Source organism: Caretta caretta, chromosome 9 (genome assembly GCF_965140235.1).
Source record: "Caretta caretta isolate rCarCar2 chromosome 9, rCarCar1.hap1, whole genome shotgun sequence".
Lineage (NCBI taxonomy): Eukaryota > Metazoa > Chordata > Testudines > Cheloniidae > Caretta > Caretta caretta.
Window position 1 is genome coordinate 1,076,116 of NC_134214.1, and position 19,949 is coordinate 1,096,064.

Sequence of the window (19,949 nt, forward strand, 5' to 3'; positions counted from 1 at the left end):
TTTAGCTCCAGGTGCTGCCCTAGCCTCTTAATTGGCTAAATGGGAGTGTTGCCCTGAGGGAAGAATGCCTTCCTAATCCCAGAAAGTGGTGATCTGGTCAGAGGTGCTTCAGTTTCGAAACACAATTCACAATATACCTGTAGGGCAGAGAGAGCAGGAAGGCAGCAGCTGCAGCAGGAAGGCAGCAGCTGCAGCAGGAAGGCAGCAGCTGCAGCAGGAAGGCAGCAGCTGCAGCAGGAAGGCTGCTGCATGGTTGTGGGGGAGGGAGAAGAGCCATTCAGCTCCACCCCCACCCCCACAACAGCCTGCTGAATAGATGGCACCAGGAGGCAGAGAAGCCTTTTCCTCTTCCTCTGTCCCCTCAGCTCCCCCATACAGTTTCCACATCTGCTCTGGGCTGTGTGTGTGTGTGTTTGGGAGTGCGCCAGGCGGTGGTGCTATTACAGAGCATCCAAGTTACCTCTTCCTGCCACTGTTCACCTGGAGCCCAGAGGATACTTGCTCTTGCCAGTCTGGTCTGATCAAACTTTCCCCTGCTGAAATGGGCAGCGGGGGCAATCCCAGGTTCCAGGCCATCTTTTTTAGCACAGTTCTATAGCTTTTTGCAGCAGTTCTGACTGGGATCTTTTTCTCCGCTAGAGCTGTGTCAGTAAACCCTTTGCACCAGAAGGGAGCAGACTCAGGCTATGTCTACACTGCACTTTCATTGGTAAAACTTTTGTCTGTCAGAGGTGTGAGGAAAAACTCATCCCTGACCAACAAAAGTTTTACCGATGAAAAGTGCCGGTGTGGACAGTGCTTTGTGGGCGGGAATGCATCTCCCACCTGTCGTTGGGAGTGGTTTTATTTTGTTGGCAGGAGAGCTCTCTCCTGCCAACAAAGGGCAGCTTACGCTGCATGCCTTTCAGTGCAAGGCTTTAGCAGCACAGCTATGCCACTGTAAGGTGTGCAGTGTAGACATAGCCTTAGAAATCTTCCCGTGTTGCCAGCATTGCTGAAACATATCAGGCATCTTTTTGGCAACATGCATGCTTCTCTTACTTTTGTTTACTTGATCACCAAAGCTACAAGTCATAATTGCTCCCTGCCTGATGGATCTGTGTGTCTGACATTCAGACAGCTCAGATTTCTGAATGTCCTATGTGTCTGAAGACAGGCTGCCCCTTGCTGCGACTGTGAATGATACAGCAACCAGCCACTGCTTCGCCACGGCCTCCCCTTCTCAGCCGTTGGATGGAATTGGAAGTTCCCTTCAATGCTTGATGCTGACTTGCCCTTTGCTTGCAGATCTCAGATGACTTGTTTCCTGTTTCTCTGTAATTCTTTTGTCAGTTAATCGCTGACTTGGGGCATGTCTACACTTGCCATTTAAAGTGGAAAAAGTCCCTTTTTTGCACAAAAACCCATGGGAGCGTCTACCCTTGCCCAATGGCTTTTTGCGGTGAAACTCTGAAGTTTTACCGCAAAAAGAAAACCACCTCCACAAGAGCCATACAGCTCTTACTGGTGATGCTTTTGCGGTGATGTGCAAGTGAAGACACGCTCTTCCTGTTTACAGAGCTTTTAGCCTCCGTAGGATCTCCCACAGAGCCTAAAGTGACCACTCTAGCCAGCAGCTCTGCAGCTCTGATGCCAGGTAAACAGACATCCACCCCTCCCCTGTAGAGCCCCGGGAACTTTGAAACGCCCCTTCCTGTTTTCTTGGCAAGTGCTCGCCTATCATCTGGCCAGGTGACAATGGCTGCTCCACGGAGCAAAGGATCTCCTGCTTGGAGCAATGCTGAGCTACTGGAGCTGATCAGTGTTTGTGGGGAGGAGGCTGTGCAGGGACCCAGGATGCCCCACGATATCCCCCCTCCCCCACAAAAATGGAGAGAGCTGCACTGTGGGATAGCTGCCCTCAGTGTGCTGCTCTCATCGGGGATGGAAGTGCTGCTCATGTAAACGCTCTGAAGCCTGAGGAATGAAGTGAGGAGACAAACCAGCGCTGTTCTTTCCCCGGTTCCCTATCACCGGTGAAACTTACAGTGCAAGAACTCTGCAAGTGTAGACGTACCCTTAGTTTTCTTTTATTTACAAGCCTGACTGCTAGAGTGAGGCCAGGCTTAGCCAGTGTGGTGAGACTTTGATGTGCTGTGTGTCTGTGATGCATCTTTTTTGCTGATTTGTTGGGGCTTTTTTAGATTAAGTTTCAGTTCTGATGGTTGGTTTGTTATGCTTGGGGAATGACCCCAGCAGTTGAGCGGTGTCACCCAGGTACAGTCATAGCCTCCAGTGCCTGTATTGGATTGGCATGTAGGATCACCTCTTGCAGTCAGATCCTGTAGTGAATGCCGTTTTGTGACAAGCCGCCCCAATGCATCCCATAAGTTAACACCATCATGGTACGCAGCCTTAGGGAAGGAGCCCTTAAGCCGTGTTTAGCTCTCACTGGTACCGAGAGTCTGGGTTGAAAAGTGGTGCTTCAGAGCAGAGCTGGCCTGATAGGCCCAGAAGCACTTTTCAACATTTTTGTAGCTATTTTTTGTTCCATAGGTCAGAGCTGAAGGGCTGTGTCCAGGTATCAGCTCTGAGTCTTGACGTTTCATGCCCTGAAGCCTGCCTCAAGGTGTACATCAAGGCTGCTTCTTCCCATCATGTACCTCTCTTGTCTTTGCTGGAAATACAACTGAACTTCCCAGACAGGCCTTTTATTCACTCTAGTCTGCTTGGGGAATTGTGCCTGAGGTTCTCTGGCCTGTGCTATGCAGGAGGTCAGACTGGATGATCGCAGTGTTCCCATCTGGCCCTGGAATCTGTGCATCTCGGTGCAGTTCCGAGGGGTCAGGCTGGTGGATCCGTGGCAGCATAGCCACATCACTAGTGTAGTTGCACCAAGGCATCTGGAATCTCTTGCATCCAGTCTTTCCTTTTCTTTAATTGGTCACAAATATCCTTATTCATGCCATGCCAAAGAGCTGTCTGACATAATTTTTCACTGTTATTCCCAACTAGGCTTACAGCTTGAAAGCTGTGTTAAGGCACATTCGGACAGAGGGCAAGTCTGCAACAGTTGCTAGATTAGCTCCTGTGCAATGGAGTTGCAGGGCAGCCACATGCAGTTCTCATGTGTGTACAAAGCATTATTGCATAGACTCACTGTCATGGCACCAATCCTGGTTTGTGCCATCTGCTCAGCAACCATTTTCTGGGTTGAGTACCCAAACTCTGCTTCCATATACTTTTTTTTTTTCATATTCAGAGCAATCTTGCCTCTCTATTTAAAACTTTGCATTACTGTTTGTTTATGCATTGTATTGACACTAGGTGGTTCCTTTGACCCCTATTTCTACTAGGTTAGCTTAATAGCAAGTTTCTATACATTGCTAAAAGAAAAGGAGGACTTGTGGCACCTTAGAGACTAACCAATTTATTTGAGCATAAGCTTTCGTGAGCTACAGCTACATACTGTGGAAACTGCAGAAGACAGTATGCATCTGATGAAGTGAGCTGTAGCTCACAAAAGCTCATGCTCAAATAAATTGGTTAGTCTCTAAGGTGCCACAAGTACTCCTTTTCTTTTTGCGAATACAGACTAACACGGCTGTTACTCTGAAACCTATAGATTGCTAGTTAAGGTGCTTTTTATGGATGCATCCCTGGAGCTCTCTAGTTTCCTTTACAAGCTGTACCTTGGGAGAAAAGAAAATTTCTTGGCTGTAATTCTTGTTCTCTGAAGTCAGATACAACAGCTAGATTAATGAGTGACGTTCCACAATTACTAATAACTTGGTGGTGGTTCATAGTTTTGAATGGAACCACAAAGTGACTTTTATTGGCTAGTGACTTTTATTGAACTTAGCCATGGCCATCTATGTCCCCCAATGGCAAGATGGTTCAGTGGCTCAGAACACTGTTCTGCAAAGTCTGACCTGCCATGTGCCAGAGGCATGGATTTGCAGTGTGGAGTGATCTATTTCTATACTCTAAGTGTATTCAGCACCTTCTGAGAGCAAGAATTACAAGTAATTAATCTTCTTTCTTTCAGAAGGAGAAAAGCGAGATTCTTGTTTGTTTCATGATTCAAAACAGCTTCATCCAGGACTGCAGCTTTATCGAGCTGCCTATGAGAAGAACCTTCCTGATATGGCAGAGGCATTGGCCCATGGAGCTGACGTAAACTGGGTCAATACAGAAGAAAACAAAGCAACACCACTGATTCAGGCAGTCTTAGGGGTATGTGACTTACTGCGTCTTGATTCATGGGGGGAACTAGTAGAAATATCACTGGATAGGTGATAACAGCTAATTATTTGCCTTGCTATCTAATGATGGCATTTGATTTGTGGTACCAAAGTTGACTATCAAATTACCTTCCTTTCTCATAAAGTGATCTCTGAACATTTCTCTGTTACTGACCTGGTTGAGACCATATACACTGCCAGTACTGAAATGTGATATCTGAGGCCAAATCCACTGAAGGCAGGATTTGGTCTTGGTTCTAAAGGGTTAAGCATTGAATTGGTCTTTTGTCTTCATTCCTTAGGGCTCATTGGTTACATGTGAGTTTTTGCTGCAGAATGGTGCCAATGTCAACCATAGGGATGTGAAAGGAAGAGGACCACTACACCATGGCACAGTCTTGGGGCACACTGGGTAACACGCTGCTGCAGGACTTGTTGAACACCCATTCTTCCCTGTATTCGTTGATTTGCAAATATACTTCTTACGTTTTCAGCATTTCCTGGCATTTTAATATATGTTGAATAACTGAAGTTATTCTTAAGGACATTCTGACTTTTTATGCACAGCCCCTTTTCAAACTAGCATTTTTATTCATTAACAAGCAGAGTATTGGACTGTAAAGGGCTAGACTGAAAAGTCCAGTGTCCTTTTGGTAATAATATGTATTAAATGATAGTTAGAAGAACTTGGGACGTATTTCAATTACCAATTGCTGCTAACTCCTGAGGGGCACTGCACTTTTTACGAAAGTGACAAACAGATAGAACTGGTGTAGAGGGGGCCAGAACAGTCCCTGATTTCTTCCTGTCAACACACACTGCTCTGCCAGTGCGCCTCACGTGTGTTCAAACATCGCCAAGCGCAGTGGGGCACAGATCTATGACTGAGGCCCCTACATGCTACTGCAATAAAAATAAGTAGTAGAAAATAATAGTCTGACCTGCAGTGTCCCTGCTATACGCCTGCTTGAACTTCTCTTGACGAGATACTGCCAGGCTTGCCAGAATTTCACTTCGTCCTGGGGGAGTTTTGAGGAAGGGAGGAAAAGCTTAGTGCCTTCCCTGGTGTGGGTGAAGGGCCCCTAGTGCCAGGCAACTGAACAGGGTTTCAGACAGCATCTCTCCACTGCTACAAGCAGGTGCCTGAATCTGAAGACTCTTCAGCGTGTACATTCTATCTTGTTTGTGCTGCTCAGTGGTAGTTCTCTTGCAACACGCTGGAGGTGGGTGGCCAGATTTCTGGCATGTCACATTAAAAAGATTGTAAAGGAGATTTTAAACTAAGGGCTGGGGGAAACAGACAGGTGCGGAGGGAGCACCTTCTTCCGACAGAGACATCCCTTAGGGGAGGATTTATTAAAGAGGATCTTCTATATCCTAGTAAAGAGGAGAGGATAGAAATTGATAAAATACAGGCAGAAAATGAAAAGAAACAGACAAAAAGTGGCCCATTCAATTACATCAGGTGAAGGCAGACAACCAAATACTGACCAGTTTTGCAAGTGTTTGTATACAAAACAAAAAGTGGCCCATTCAATTACATCAGGTGAAGGCAGACAACCAAATACTGACCAGTTTTGCAAGTGTTTGTATACAAAAGCAATAAGTCTAAATACTAAGATGGGTGAACTTGAGTGTCTGGGATTAAATGAGGTTGTTGATATAATCAGCATCACAGAAGCTTAGTGGAATAATGATGATATAAAATATACAGTAGAACCTGAGCTATGAACACCTCTGGAATGGAGGTTGTTCATAATTCTGAACAAAAGTTTACAACTGAACACTGATTTTATACAGCTTTGAAACTTTAATGTGCAGAAGAAAAAGGCTGCTTTTAACCGTCTTAATTTAAATGAAACAAGCACAGAAACAGTTTCCTTTCCGTGTCAAACCTTTTTTAAATTTTCCTTTTATTTTTTAGTAGTTTACGTTTAACACAGCACTGTACTGTTTGCTTTTTTTCGTCTCTGCTGCTGCCTGATTGTGTACTTTTGGTTCCAAATGAAGGGTGTGGTGGACCGGTCAGTTTGTAACTCTGGGTTTTGTAAATCTGAGGTTCTACTGTATAGGAATGATGGAGTAGGTTGCACTGATGGGGAGTGGCACTATATGTGAAAGAAAGCTGAATCAAATATAGTAAAAAATCTTAAATGAATCAAACTGTACCTTGGAATCTCTTGGAATTTCTATCCATAGCTTGAATAATAAGAGTATAGCAGTAGGAATATACCACGGACCACCTGACCAGTGATTGTGAAATGCTCAGGGAGATTAGAGAGAATACAAAAAACCCAAAACACCCCAGTAATAATGGGGGATTTCAACTATCCCCATATTGTCAAGGAGCATGTCCCCTCAGGGCAGCGTGCAGAGATAAAATGTCTAGACACCATTAATGACAGCTTCTTGGAGCAGCTAGTCCTGGAACCCACCAGAGGAGAGGCCATTCTTGATTTAGTCCTAAGTGGTGCACAGGATCTGGTCCAGGAGGGGAATACAGCTGAACCGCTCAGTAACAGCAACCATCATGTAATTAAACGTAACATCATTGTAGGGGAGAAAATGCCAAAGAAACCCACCACCGTAGCATTTACCGTCAAAAAAGGGAACAACACAAAAAAGAGGAGGCTAGATAAACGGAAGTTAGGGGGTCACAGGAGCGAAATGCCTGCAAGCTGCATGGAGTTTTTTTTAAAAAAACCTCAGAGTAGAGGTGCAAACTGTATGTATACCTGGAAAAACAACAACAAAACCCGAGAGGATCCCCTCCAAAAAGCCACCATGGCTAAACAGAGTAAAAGAGGCAGTTAGAGACAAAGAGGTATCCTTTAAAATTGAAAGTAAAATCCTACTGAGGAAAATAAAGGAACATAAACGCTAATGATTCAAGCGTAAACGTATAATCAGGCAGGCTAAAAAAGGATTTGAAGAGCAACTAGCAAAAGACAAAAATTATCGGCAAAAGTTTGTTTTAAGTAGATTAGAAGTAGGAAGCCCGTCAAACAATCGGTAGGACTTCTGGATGATTAAGATGGTAAAGGAGCACTCGAGGAAGACAAGGCCACTGCGGAGAAGCTAAAAAAATTCTTTGCATTGGTCTTCACTGAAGAGAATGTGAGGGAGATTCCCACACCTGAGACCTTTTTTTAGGTAACTGATCTGGATAGCTGTCCCAGATTGAGGTGTCAGTAGAGGACATTTTGGAATAAATTGATAAATTAAACAATAGTAAGTCACCAGGAATAGATGCTGTTCACCCAAGAGTTCTGAAGGAACTCAAACCTGAAATTACAGAACTACTAACTCTGGTGTGTAACCTATCACTTAAATCAACCTCTGTACCAGATGACTGGCAGACAGCTAATGTAACATCAATTTTTTGAAAAGGCTCCAGAGTTGATCCTGGTAATTTCAGGCCATTGAGTCTAACTTTAGTACCAGGAAAATTTCTTGAAAGGATAGTAAATAAAATAATTATCAGAGACACAGATGAACATGATATGATGGAAGTCAATGCCACTTCAGTAAAGGAAAATTATTTCTCATCGATCTCTTAAAATTCTCTGAGCGGGTCAGCAAATGTGGCCAAGGGTGATCCAGTGGCTATAGAGTACTTGGACTTTCAGAAAGCCTTTGACAAGGTTCCTTCCTCAACAAATGCTCTGTCATTAATCAAACTAGGCAGTCATGGGATAAGGGGGAAGGTTCTCTGTTGGATCAGTAACTGGTTAAAAGATAGGAAACAAAGGGTAGGAACAAATGGCCAGTTTTCACAGTGGAGAGAGGTAAAAAATGGGGGTCCCCCAAGGATCTGTACTGGGACCAGTGCTGTTCAACATATTCATAAATGACTGGGAAAAGGTGGTGAATAGTGACGTGGCGAAGTTTGCATTTGATACTAAATTACTCAAGATAGTTAAATCCAAAGCTGACTGCAGAGATGGGATCCCATTAAACTGGGTGATAGGGCAACAAAATGTCAGATGAAATTCAATGCTGATGAATGCATCGTAATGCAAATTGGAAAATAGAATCCCAGGTTTGCATACAAAATGATGGGGTCTAAATTAGTTCTTACCACTGAAGAAAGAGATCTTGGAGTCATTGTGGAGAGTTCTCTGAAAACATTTGCTCAATGTGCAGCAGCAGTCAAAAAGCTACCAGAATGTTAGGAAAGGGATAGATAATAAGACAGAAGATGCCACTATATAAATCCATGGTACTCCTATATCATAGAATCATAGAATCATAGAATATAAGGGTTGGAAGGGACCCCAGAAGGTCATCTAGTTCAACCTCCTGCTCAAAGCAGGACCAATTCCCAGTTAAATCATCCCAGCCAGGGCTTTGTCAAGCCTGACCTTAAAAACCTCTAAGGAAGGAGATTCTACCACCTCCCTAGGTATTCAATATATCTTGAATATTGCATGCAGTTCTGGTTGCCCCATCTCAAAAAAGATATATTAGAATTGGAAAAGGTACAGGGAAGGGCAACACATGATTAGGGGTATGGAAGAGCTTCCCTAGGAAGAAAGATTAAAAAGACTGGGACTCTTCAGTTTAGAAGAGTGAGGATGGCAGATTTGATAGAGGTCTATAAAATCATGAGTGGTATGAAGAGTGAATAAAGAAGTGTTGTTTACCCTTTCTCATAACAGAAGAACCAGGGTCACCCAATTAAATTAACAGGCAGAAGGTTTAAAACAAAAGGAGGTACTACTTCACACAATGCACAGTCAACCTGTGGAACTCATTGCCGGGGATGTTGTGAAGGCCAAAACTATAAGAGGGTTCAAAAAAACTAGATAACTTCATGGAGGATAGGTCCACCAATAGCTATTAGCCAGGATGGGCAGGGATGTAGCCCCAGGCCCCTAAGCCTCTGACCGCTAGGAATTGGAAGTGGATGACAGGGGATGGATCACTTGATGATTGCCTGTTCTGTTCATTCCCTCTGAAGCGTCTGGCAGTAGCCACTGTCAGAAGACCGGATTCCTTGGCTAGATGGACCATTGTCCTAGTATTGCCCATATGATCATTCTTACGTTCTTATGAGGTCTTAAAGCCTTTGGTCCTACTGAGTGTGATCTCCAAAGGGAGGAGGGGCCCATTGTAACAGTCTCCATTCCCTTAACCTGATCTGCAAGGTGCATCTGTGATATTTATCAAAAACTATTCCACAGCTCCAGCTTAGTTTTGATTAAATTAAGAAATGACTTTCTGCACTATTGAAATTTTGGCATCATTTCAGATTAATTGAGCTGATGGATTGAAGCTGTGTTGCCAGGGTTTGTGTAAAATGTACTTGGACGAGATTTGAGATGTTCAGATTATTTTAGTTGGTTTAAACTAAACTGGATTGAATCCTGCTTGTTCGTCTGTAAAAATGTTTTCTTTTGTTTTTTCTAGTGGAAATTATGCAATAATGCAATTTCTTTAATAGGCAAGTGTGTTTATTCCTAAAACGAGGAGCAAATCAGCATGCCACTGATGAAGAAGGGAAAGACCCTTTGAGTATAGCTGTAGAAGCTGCAAATGCAGATATCGTAACTCTGTAAGTGTGTTCGATTAGGCTGAATTTCAGATTTTTTCCTGTATTGCTATACTCTGAGTCCTGTAAGCATATAAGAAATACTTGATTGGATTTATACCAGAATGGACAAACTCAAGACAATCCGGGGGGGGCACAGTGTTCACTGGATGAACTGAAAGAAGCCCTGTGTATCTTTCACTGATGAAACTCAGAAATGCATTATAGTTTGTACTATGTTGTTTTCATTGTAGTCAAAATGACGTTCTTGTCTTTTCCAAACCATAGGTTACGTTTGGCAAGAATGAATGAAGAAATGAGGGAATCAGAAGGACTTTATGGACAGCCAGGTCAATACTCTACTAATAACCATACTGAGATGCAGTATAAGAAATGCATTCAGGAATTTATTAGTTTACAGCTAGATGATTCATAGTTTTTGAGCAAAAGAAAATTAAAGTAGCTTCATACCACAGTGTTTTCATAAGCAACATATACATGTATGATGTTAGATTGAAGTGGACAGTTGTATACTCTAAACGGTCATGTGTTCACAGGTGGAGGAGGGAGGGTGCTTGAAATTCACAATTGTAGTGGTACATGTTAGCACTATTGTATGCAACTCTTTTTGCTGCTGGCCTTCCACACCATCCGCTGTGCAGCTTTCTAGTAATGTGCTGCTGAGACCCAGGCAATGGTCAGCTGCTGCCTTCTATCTGGATGGTTCAGCAGCAGTCAAGCGTTAATCTTACTACGGGATGTCTGTCTTCTCCATTATAACCCCGTTGTGTCTGTCGTCTTCATTATAACCCCATTTCCTGAGGCCTACACCAAACTTTCATACAAAATCACTGTGGGCAGAAACATAAAAAGAAGGGCTTTTTTTGCACTAATTTTTTAAAATGTTTTAGACCAAACATTCATTTTTAAAGACCCGTTTTTGTACTATACAACTAAACCAGTACATCAGAAAAAATTGGCACGCATTTGGTCCAATTGGTATTAAAAAGCAAAAAATCTCACTTAGCATACATGTACAAATAACTCACAGGCAAACAATACCATTTACACTTAAATGTCTAAACTTGTATTTATACAAACCACTTTTATTATAGAGGACTTATTTAAACTAATGCTAAAGGAAACCAATAATAGAAATGAAGCTGGTTGACAGGTTCTAGTACTAGGTATTGTTAAATCTGACTTAAATGGGCACCAGCCAGGCAATTTAGTTAAAGCAAAACCATCCTGCTTAAAGGGCTCGTTCCTGCAACGTGCTAATCACTGTGGTGTTGATCCAACAAAGCACTTAAGCTTGTGCCATTCACTTCAAAGTGACACTGCAAAAGTGCTTTACCAGCAGATCAAACCATATACCAATAGCCCATAAATACGCACATAAATCCTGCAGCATAATCCAGTATTCAGCAACCTAGGATTATGCATTTCATAACAGACCTTAAGGACGGATTTTCAACCATAACTCTGAATTTTCTTGGAGTTGTTAATATTAAAGGTTTTTGACATTAAACTTGGAAGAAACCACCAGTCAAAAATGATGCAAGCTCTTCTGCTGAGTAAAGGAAAGTCCATCCCCTTTTTGACTGTCCAACATTTAGCCAGTGACATTAACAGCTAACAAGATGTGTGCTGTTTGATTGACAGGCTACAGGTAACAGGGAACCTCCTAACTATTTAGTTCTCAATTTCATTTTCATTTTAAAGTTAAAGAAGAAAGAAATGACCATCTAATTTCAAGGGTGGAATGCATTTGCTTTGCAGCAAAATGCTTGAATTTGGTAGCTCCAAAGTAAAATCTTTTATATAAATTTTGGGTAAATTAACTGGTGTGCCACAGATGTGAAAGTGTTAGAAATCAAAATTTGTATTTGTATAGTGTATAGAAAAGGTTTTTGTTACTGAACATTCCAGGGCTTGCGCTGGCTTTCATTCATAACGAATACAGGCAAATTTTATTTACATAAAGTGCATTGAATGTCTAACCTTTAACTTGAGGTGACTGAAAATGTCTTCCCTAGCGTTGTGTTCAAAGGATTTTTAGACAAAATTTTTTCAACCATCTGGAGAACTCGGAAAACGTAGAGAATTTGTTTCATCAAAGACAATTTGAGGATTATCTATTATTTGTGTTGCAGCAGTATCTCCAAGCCCCAGCTGAAATTGGAGACCCCATTGTGCTGGGCATGGTACAGTGAGACTCAGTCCCTGCCCAGTCTAAATCAGCAAGACTGACAAAGGGAAAATAGAAGTGCAGAGGGGGGAAGTGACTTGCTTCAAGTTATGCAGGAGGCGATTGGCAGAGCCAGTGATAGAACATGGGTCTCCTGACTCGTGGTCCAGCACCTCAATCACCGGATCATGCCGCCTCCTGGGCACTTTGTGACCAGCAGTATTTGGTTGACTCAGAACATTTACAAATTATAACAAATGATCTGAATGTTTTCAATGTTAGTATATGTTAGCCTGGCAAATTGTCCTGTGAACTTACCAGCCTGAGAACAAAATATGTTCACCCTGCCTTTACGGTGACAATAAAGGCAACAGCTTTGCAAGAGAGATGTATCTTAAAGTGTCCTTACCACCCTTACTCTAATACTGCTCTTCAGAGGTGGTTCTGAAAAAGATGATGGTATAATTATAGATTCTTTGATAATTTTCCTGGGATTGGGAGTTGGATGAGGGTAAGTGTGGTGTAAGAGAGTCCTGATATAAGCATGGAGTGATGCGAAGTAGATACTTCTCTACTTTAAGGTATGTCTACACTGCAGTCAGAGCTCAGGTAGGCATACCTGTGGAAGCTTTAACGAGACTGTGTGGCTAAAAATAACAGTGAAGGTGTGGTAACACTGGCTTTAGCATAGATTGTACAAACCCACCTGGAACCTGGGTTACATACTTGTGTTGCTGGACTGCAGCAAAGATCTGTGTTGCCAGGTTTTCACTGCTATTTTTAGCTGCATTAGCTAGATTAAAAGAAAAGAAGTACTTGTGGCACCTTAGAGACTAACCAGTTTATTTGAGCATGAGCTTTCGTGAGCTACAGCTCACTTCATCGGATGCTCCCGAAAGCTCATGCTCAAATAAATTGGTTAGTCTCTAAGGTGCCACAAGTCCTCCTTTTCTTTTTGCGAATACAGACTAACACGGCTGTTACTCTGAAACCTAGCTAGATTAAGTTAGTGCAGGTATGCCTACCTGAGCTGCAGTCACCCCTCCGATTGCAGTATCCACTTACCCATGCTATGAAGTAAGTGAAACCAATGATTAGTATAGCTAGGTAGCATCAGCATTTCTGGTGTAAAAACGTGATTGGTTTGACCCGTTGATGGAACATATACATGATTTTGCATGGTACAGTGGGTCTTCCAAAATGTACTTTATGTAATGGGTATTAGCTGATTTAAACAGCTCATTCTACAAAATAGGCATTGCTGCTGGTAGAAGCCATATACTCCGTGGGTACCGTTCCTTGCATAATACTCGAGAATGCTTACCTTTTGGTGCTGCAGAACGTCTGTTACTATGTGTCTGCTACCCCTTTTCCTGTCTTTTCTTAAATGTTCAATGTGTGCCTTTGAAGTTATTTTGCTGTTGAATGGTTAATCAGTGATATAGTATTTTTGTATTAAAAATCTGCACTTTAGCTACATTTTGCTTGGAAAGGGGCTTTCCAGAATTCAATTTTAAACACTTAAAAATAATATTTACAAGGTTTACAGTATTAAGTATGTTCATGCAGTGTGCAAACTTAAGGGATATTTTATTTTACTCGTCTATTTTTGTATGTGATACTTTTTTGTTATTAGCCAAAAATAGAGCCAAAAATATATCTTGCAAAAACAAAAAAGCATACATCTAATGAAGTGAGCTGTAGCTCACAAAAGCTTATGCTCAGATAAATTGGTTAGTCTCTAAGGTGCCACAAGTACTCCTTTTCTTTTTGCGAATACAGACTAACACGGCTGTTACTCTGAAACCTTACATTTTTATGTAAGCCCTGCCACTATTCTAATTTTGTTCTGGCCAACTGTCATTTCTGAGAATCTGTTTTCAAATGAACACAATGCTAACCACAAATACACAGGAATGAGACAGGTTTGGCACTGGAAATGCACATATAAAATGGCGGAAAGACATAATGGCAATGTAACCTTCTACTCCCTGTCCCTTAAAGACTCTGTAAAGTCATTTAAAACCATACCACGTGGAAATGGATGAAGGGGGACTATCTGCTTCCCTTCGCCAGCCGGACAAAGGGAAGGGAGGTGTGTATTGCACACCACTGTAGTTGGTGAGAGAGGTAAACTTTTGGTTCCCCTCTTCTCTTATGATGTGCAACATATAATGGAGTTGTCAGACAGGGAACAGCAGTGTTTGGCCCCTGCATACTCCTTTCCCGACTTGGAAGGGGCAGGTTTTGGATGGCAGCATATTACCTGCTTCTGCAAGGCGTTCAGCACATGAATAAATTCCATGGAAATCAATGGCTGAAAATTGCTTAGCTGCTAGTGTAGACAAGACAGGAAGAGAGACCTGGAACAAATCTCCTTTCCATGCTCCACTGTCTATCAGCAAAATCATTTTCAGTACCCACTGAAGGGGGCTGGGTGACACTGCTGAAGAAACATTGTCAGCAATGGGTCATTGTCTTAGTGTAGAGAGACTCCCATTGCATTTAAAAATAAAACAAAATGCCATTTTACCTATTAAAATACTAAAGCACCAGCACTTGCAAACTTTAATTTCCTCAGTAATGTGGGAATGTGCTCTGCTCTTATACTGTTGCTTGCTAATAATTGTTATAGTATGGACTAGCTGGTTATGACATTTTTTCTTCATCCCTTATTTCTGCCATAGATCTACTTTCAAGAGAGCCTCTGACTTTTTCGTTTTTAAAATAATGATTTTATTCTGTATATATTAAACATGTTTTTCTTTTACATTGTTGTAAAATACTTGCATCTCTCCTTTCTAACTCTGAACTTTCCTCTGTGTGGCTGCCTTTGAGGTGCTATTTTCAGGTATAATTTGGCTTTGTTTAATTTGCTTTTACAGAGTGTGCATGTAGTTAACCAGTCTGTCACCTTTCATGTCACCCATTTTATACCATATATGAAAAATATGTTATACAAACATATAAATGTTATGCAGTAAGGACTAGGAGATTTGTGAGATGATGCATGGTGTTAGCCATCATGGGAAATATTTTCCTAATTTATTTTTTTTTCTTCTACCCAGGAGATGAAACTTACCAGGACATTTTTCGTGATTTTTCTCAAATGGCGTCCAATAATCCAGAGAAGCTAAACCGTTTTCAGCAATCAGATTCACAGAAGTCTTGAGTGTCTAAGAAGAAAAAGAACTAAACCTGGTTCTTTTCTAATGCTTCTAGAGCAGCAGTCTTTATTTTTTTAAACTGCTTTCATTATGTGTTTTTTGTGATATATTTGGTAGTCTGGATTGAGTGAGCACTCTAGTGTAGCCTTAGGCTGGGTGGGAGGTGTAATTTGCTGCATGTGATTCAGGGTGAATACTGCAGCAGCTGGAGATGAGCTGTTTTAGCAAGGGATACTGCCTCTGATTGGAGAGAGTTTTTTGTTTTGCCATGTGGGGGCAGGATTAGGTTGAGTCACACTCAAGGCTGGCGGAAGCTGGGAGCGTTGCAGAACTCCTCCTCTGTCAGTGGTGTGGGATGACCAGATCCTCACTGCTCATGGGCAGTCGCTAGCAGCACAATTTCCCCATGCCTCCCGTTCTGCCTAGCTGTAACCCTACAGCTCCTATCTCTTCAGGCAAGGACCAGCTTGCCTTTTCCCTCTCCAGTCTGTTTGGATGGGAAAGCTGGTGATCACCTGCCTGAACTCCCCTTCTGTACATCTGCCCATGACACACACACACACGATCCTCCATCTCCTCTGCCCGGTGTGCTACTAACACAGGAAATGATGATGACGTTGCAGGCTCTTCCACAGCTGACTCCTTCTAACCAGTGCAGGCCATGAGGCCAGTGACTGCTGTCCTGTCGCTGTACGTATGTATTCTGGAGGACCACATGTCAGAAAAGCAGCAACTTCCCTATTTTACTATAAGACTTGTTGTGAACAAAGTTGCTTGTTTGATTGATTGATTCTCTGTGGAACTTTCCCTCTGGAGTAAATTTGATCCCCTAATGCCATCAAGTTTTGTTTTTAATGCGTTAAACTGACTGACATCAAAATGCATCTCAAAAGCTGGAATTAGGGAGTAGAAAATAAATAGTGAGCCAAGCAGAACATTAACATAGGACAGGCATACCAATGAAAGGTTGCCTCTCCTGCCAAGCTGTTGTCAGGATTGTTCCCAATAAAGAAATATTAAAACACTCACAAGTTATGCAGCCGTCCTACACTCGGGGCAATCAATCCTTTTTGCCAGAGCCTGCCATAATATAATCTGTGTACTGGCTCTCTAAAATAGGGCATGTAGTAGAAAACCTGGAAGTCTTACTGTACGGCTGCTCTAAAAAAAGAATATAATCAGAAGTGGTATTCTGTTGGCAGCAACCAGAACTTTTCAGTGGGCTCCACCCTGTGTTCTGTTGATGTGCGCATGCACATGATGTATAAAAGTAAAGATTTATCTGTGTATTTATAGTAGATAGCATATAGATAGATAATATACATCTGAGCCCCAGAAGCATCACAGACTTTTAGTTATTGGTCCTCCATTTGCTGGCACTTTGAACAGTGTAAGAAGGATTTCTAGGTAGGCCTTCCAAACTACTGCAGATTTCCTGTAATCTTCGTCAACTATTCAGAACAATATACTATACTGCTGCTAAAATTTACTTTGGAAATAAGTGAGATTTAAAAACATTAGCTTGTTACAATGCAGATACAGAAGGGGCTTTCTAAATTTATGTAAATGTGTGATAAAATTAAGCTTTTCCAGGCATGTTACATTTCAGAGAGTTTTTTAAATATTTATCCTTGTGCATTCAATAGCTAATCAAAAATAAAATATATGAAAAATTTTTAATACCAGAATAAGATCTTCATGCTATAGAAAGTGTCCAATAGGTTATTGTGGTAAATGGGTGAATTTTACAGTCTCATCATTGCTTTATTTGTAGCCTAATTACTTGAAGCAAAGTAAATTGTGCCCATTTTAACTGCATTGATTTTTGGAGAGTAATACATTTGCGGTTACTGCTTACAAATGAGTTTCATAAGCTTTTTTAATAGGAATTGGTTCCTGGAGAACGATTGGGTGCTCTCTGATTTGTCTCCTTAAATAGCATTCTATCTTGAGTAAGTTAGAGCTTAGAGAGTAGAAGCTTCCACACGTAGAGTTGGGACGCTGTGTAAGATACGCCCATTATAGAATACTCATTTCAGATACACAGTTTTGTCTAGATGCCTTGTCCTCTTACGTTACAAATAATGCTTGGTGTACAGTGAGAGTGACTGTACAGAAAAGCTGCCTGAAGCTTCAGGGCACAATCACTGTCTTTATTCCGTAGTGCTGAAAGATATTGGAAGTCTCTCCTCTGAGATGCCCCATGCCATATCTCCACCTTTGTGACCATTGCAACATTTCCTTCCCAGTCACTCAGGGCTGCTGCTTAAACTTGCAAAAGGGTTCCCTATAAAGCACAGCTCTTTCTCTGTAGCTGTGTGGAGCCCCTGCTGCCTTCCCAGCTCTCGCCAGTCAGGGGAGTGAGTGACCCAGCTTTTGATACTGTGTTTATGCTAAATTGTAGAATCTGCTTGGATTGTTTGTCAGTGCGTGATTGTATTCGAGTGCTCTGACAGAAGACCTAGAGTTTGTAAAAACTTGAAGTCGTTTTGGCAGCCCAGGCTAGGAGGGGTAGTTCCTTGGCCTGGTATGTGCGCTGAGATGTGCAGTGTAATGTGCGTTCACCAGAAGAGCATTGTTGTGATCATCGACACACTGACAAAAATGGACATGCCGTGAAGCTATCTGGTGTGTAGCAAGATCAAGTGTTCAGTTTGCAGGACGAAGTATAGTTGACCCCCCCCTGGCTTTAGAAACGGTGCTTGATGGGCAAATCTGTAACTCATGTGTTGCTGTTTTGCTTAGTAGTATTAGGAAATTCCCACTCCTGCTGTGAGGTAAATCTGAATATAACTTGAATAGTATGCATGAAGTAAGACTCTGTTGGGCTTTAGTATCTGCTGAGCCATGTGCCAAGTACTGGGAAAGTTTAGTTCCAGTTCATATTTTCACCTATGTGTAGAATACAACTGGCCTTAACTTGTGGAGAAGGCAGCAGTATTTTCTTAACACAGTTTAAAATAAATTGATCATTTATTTTAGGCTTTTATTATCTTTATCCTAGCCAGGGCCAGATGTGCAGAAAGACTTTTGGAATGAGTAAATATGGAAAAGCACATAATACATTTTAGCATACTTTTGGACATGATTTATGTAGGTTACCTGCTGGTTAAAATTTTGGCTATAATGTTTCATTACAATCTGTACTTGTTTTTAAGGCTTCCTGTTTTCTGTTACTTTGGGTACAATGCTTATATATTCAGGTATTTCTGTACTCTGCTGAATTTTATACTATTTGACATATTGAAATTGTTATCCTTTTCCTTAAGTTTGAGTGAATCCAGTAGGTGGTAGAAGTCTTGCTTTGCTTTCACTCATGTTGCAGTTGGAACATGCACATCAGTTCATTAATACAGGGTAGAATTTAGTTTCCTCACCTGCGCAATTGGGACCTAATCTCAACCTCATCGAAATCAGCGGGAGCCTTCCCATTGACTTCACTGAACTCAGATTATGCTCTTAACGATTTATAATGTTCATGGTATGTTGGAAGATAACTGTCTGTCTGTATCTTTCACTTGTAGGGATTCATTTTCACTTGCTTTACATGTAGACAGGGCTGACCCCTCCAAGTGCTGTTGATTTATCAGTAAATTCTCCATGTAAAATGGAGTGTCTTTCTCTCATTCTGAATCATGACTTGTACCCACAGCATGTTGTTTGATGTATAGCAATTATATGTAAGCACTGGTGCAAGGGATACATGAGAACTAGAAGAAGTGTAACATTTGCTATAATGTTTTCAGTGTGTAGACAGCTGCTGGGAAGCAGGGAAATCCTGTTTAACAAACGTGCATGTGAAGTATGCATTTTAATAATCTCTGAATGGCACAGAGAACATAAAAGGACCATTTCATGGAATTCCAAATGTACAAATGCCTTGAGTCCAAGGCACGAGTATTTGTATATCAGAAGGATTAGAACTGATGATTAAGATACTGAAAGCATTTTAAAAGCCAATTCTGAAAATATCCACTATCCATCCACTTACAGATAGGTAAAGAATGTTTTCCCCAGTTTAATACAATGCCATGGTTGATGCTCCTTTGCACAGAGTTCTGCCTGACACACACGTGTCTCGGTATAGGTATCTGTTTGTACAAATGGGCACTTTTTTAAAACAGTCAGCCAACTATGTACAGACACGATGGGAGGAGGAGATGAATGTACTTTTTTTATTTGCATTTTCCCCCTTCACCATTCTTTCTTTACCTTTCTGCGTACTGTATTTCTTCTCTGTTTTCCCATGGAAGGAGATGGTAAAGAAGGAAAATTCCCACTTGATTTTTATCCTCAGATCAGAATTTTTCCCATGTTATGATAGTAATTACTGAGGAATCAAACCATGTTTCCTCAAACTGGATGGTTATTCTGTTTGGAGTGATAAATGACTTTCTGTACCTATCCCTAAGTACATCTTTACTAGACAGTGGTTTTGAACCAGTCCAGTAGTAAATTGTTGTGATTTTTTTTTTTTTTTGGTTTTCCTAAATGCATAATTGGAAAGAATGTATAACCAGTCCTACTTCGCATTTAATAAGTCTATAGACTTTGTATCAGAAACTTGAATGTAGTTTTATTGTAGTTTCATTGTAAATGAAGAAAAATACATTATCTTAATAGTTACTCTATGTACATTATGTAAGAATTGTAAATACTATACTTGAATAAAGACTTTGTATGCTGCAAAATCCTGGTGAAATGTGTACAGCTGTCAAGGCTTTGCCACATGCTTAGAACTAAAAGTTAATACAGCTTAAAGCAAGTAGCCTTCAACTGCTAGTTTGGTTGTGAGCTACACCTACCCTTGGCATACTGCATTTGTGAGTAAAAGT

At 41.4% G+C, this 19,949-nt stretch overlaps 1 protein-coding gene across 5 annotated transcripts in view; it reads left to right on the top strand.

The window, feature by feature from the left end:
* Positions 1-19,805, top strand: part of ACAP2 (ArfGAP with coiled-coil, ankyrin repeat and PH domains 2) — a 117,706-nt gene extending 97,901 nt beyond the window's left edge. For all 5 annotated transcript variants that reach the window (XM_048864520.2, XM_048864524.2, XM_048864521.2 and 2 more), the window contains 5 exons: positions 4,028-4,215; positions 4,526-4,635; positions 9,670-9,780; positions 10,045-10,106; positions 15,016-19,805. In XM_048864520.2, the coding sequence (XP_048720477.1) occupies positions 4,028-4,215; positions 4,526-4,635; positions 9,670-9,780; positions 10,045-10,106; positions 15,016-15,119 (575 nt within the window). In that variant the 3' untranslated portion in view covers positions 15,120-19,805. The remainder of the gene's footprint in view (positions 1-4,027; positions 4,216-4,525; positions 4,636-9,669; positions 9,781-10,044; positions 10,107-15,015) is intronic.
* Positions 19,806-19,949: the final 144 nt, after the last annotated feature.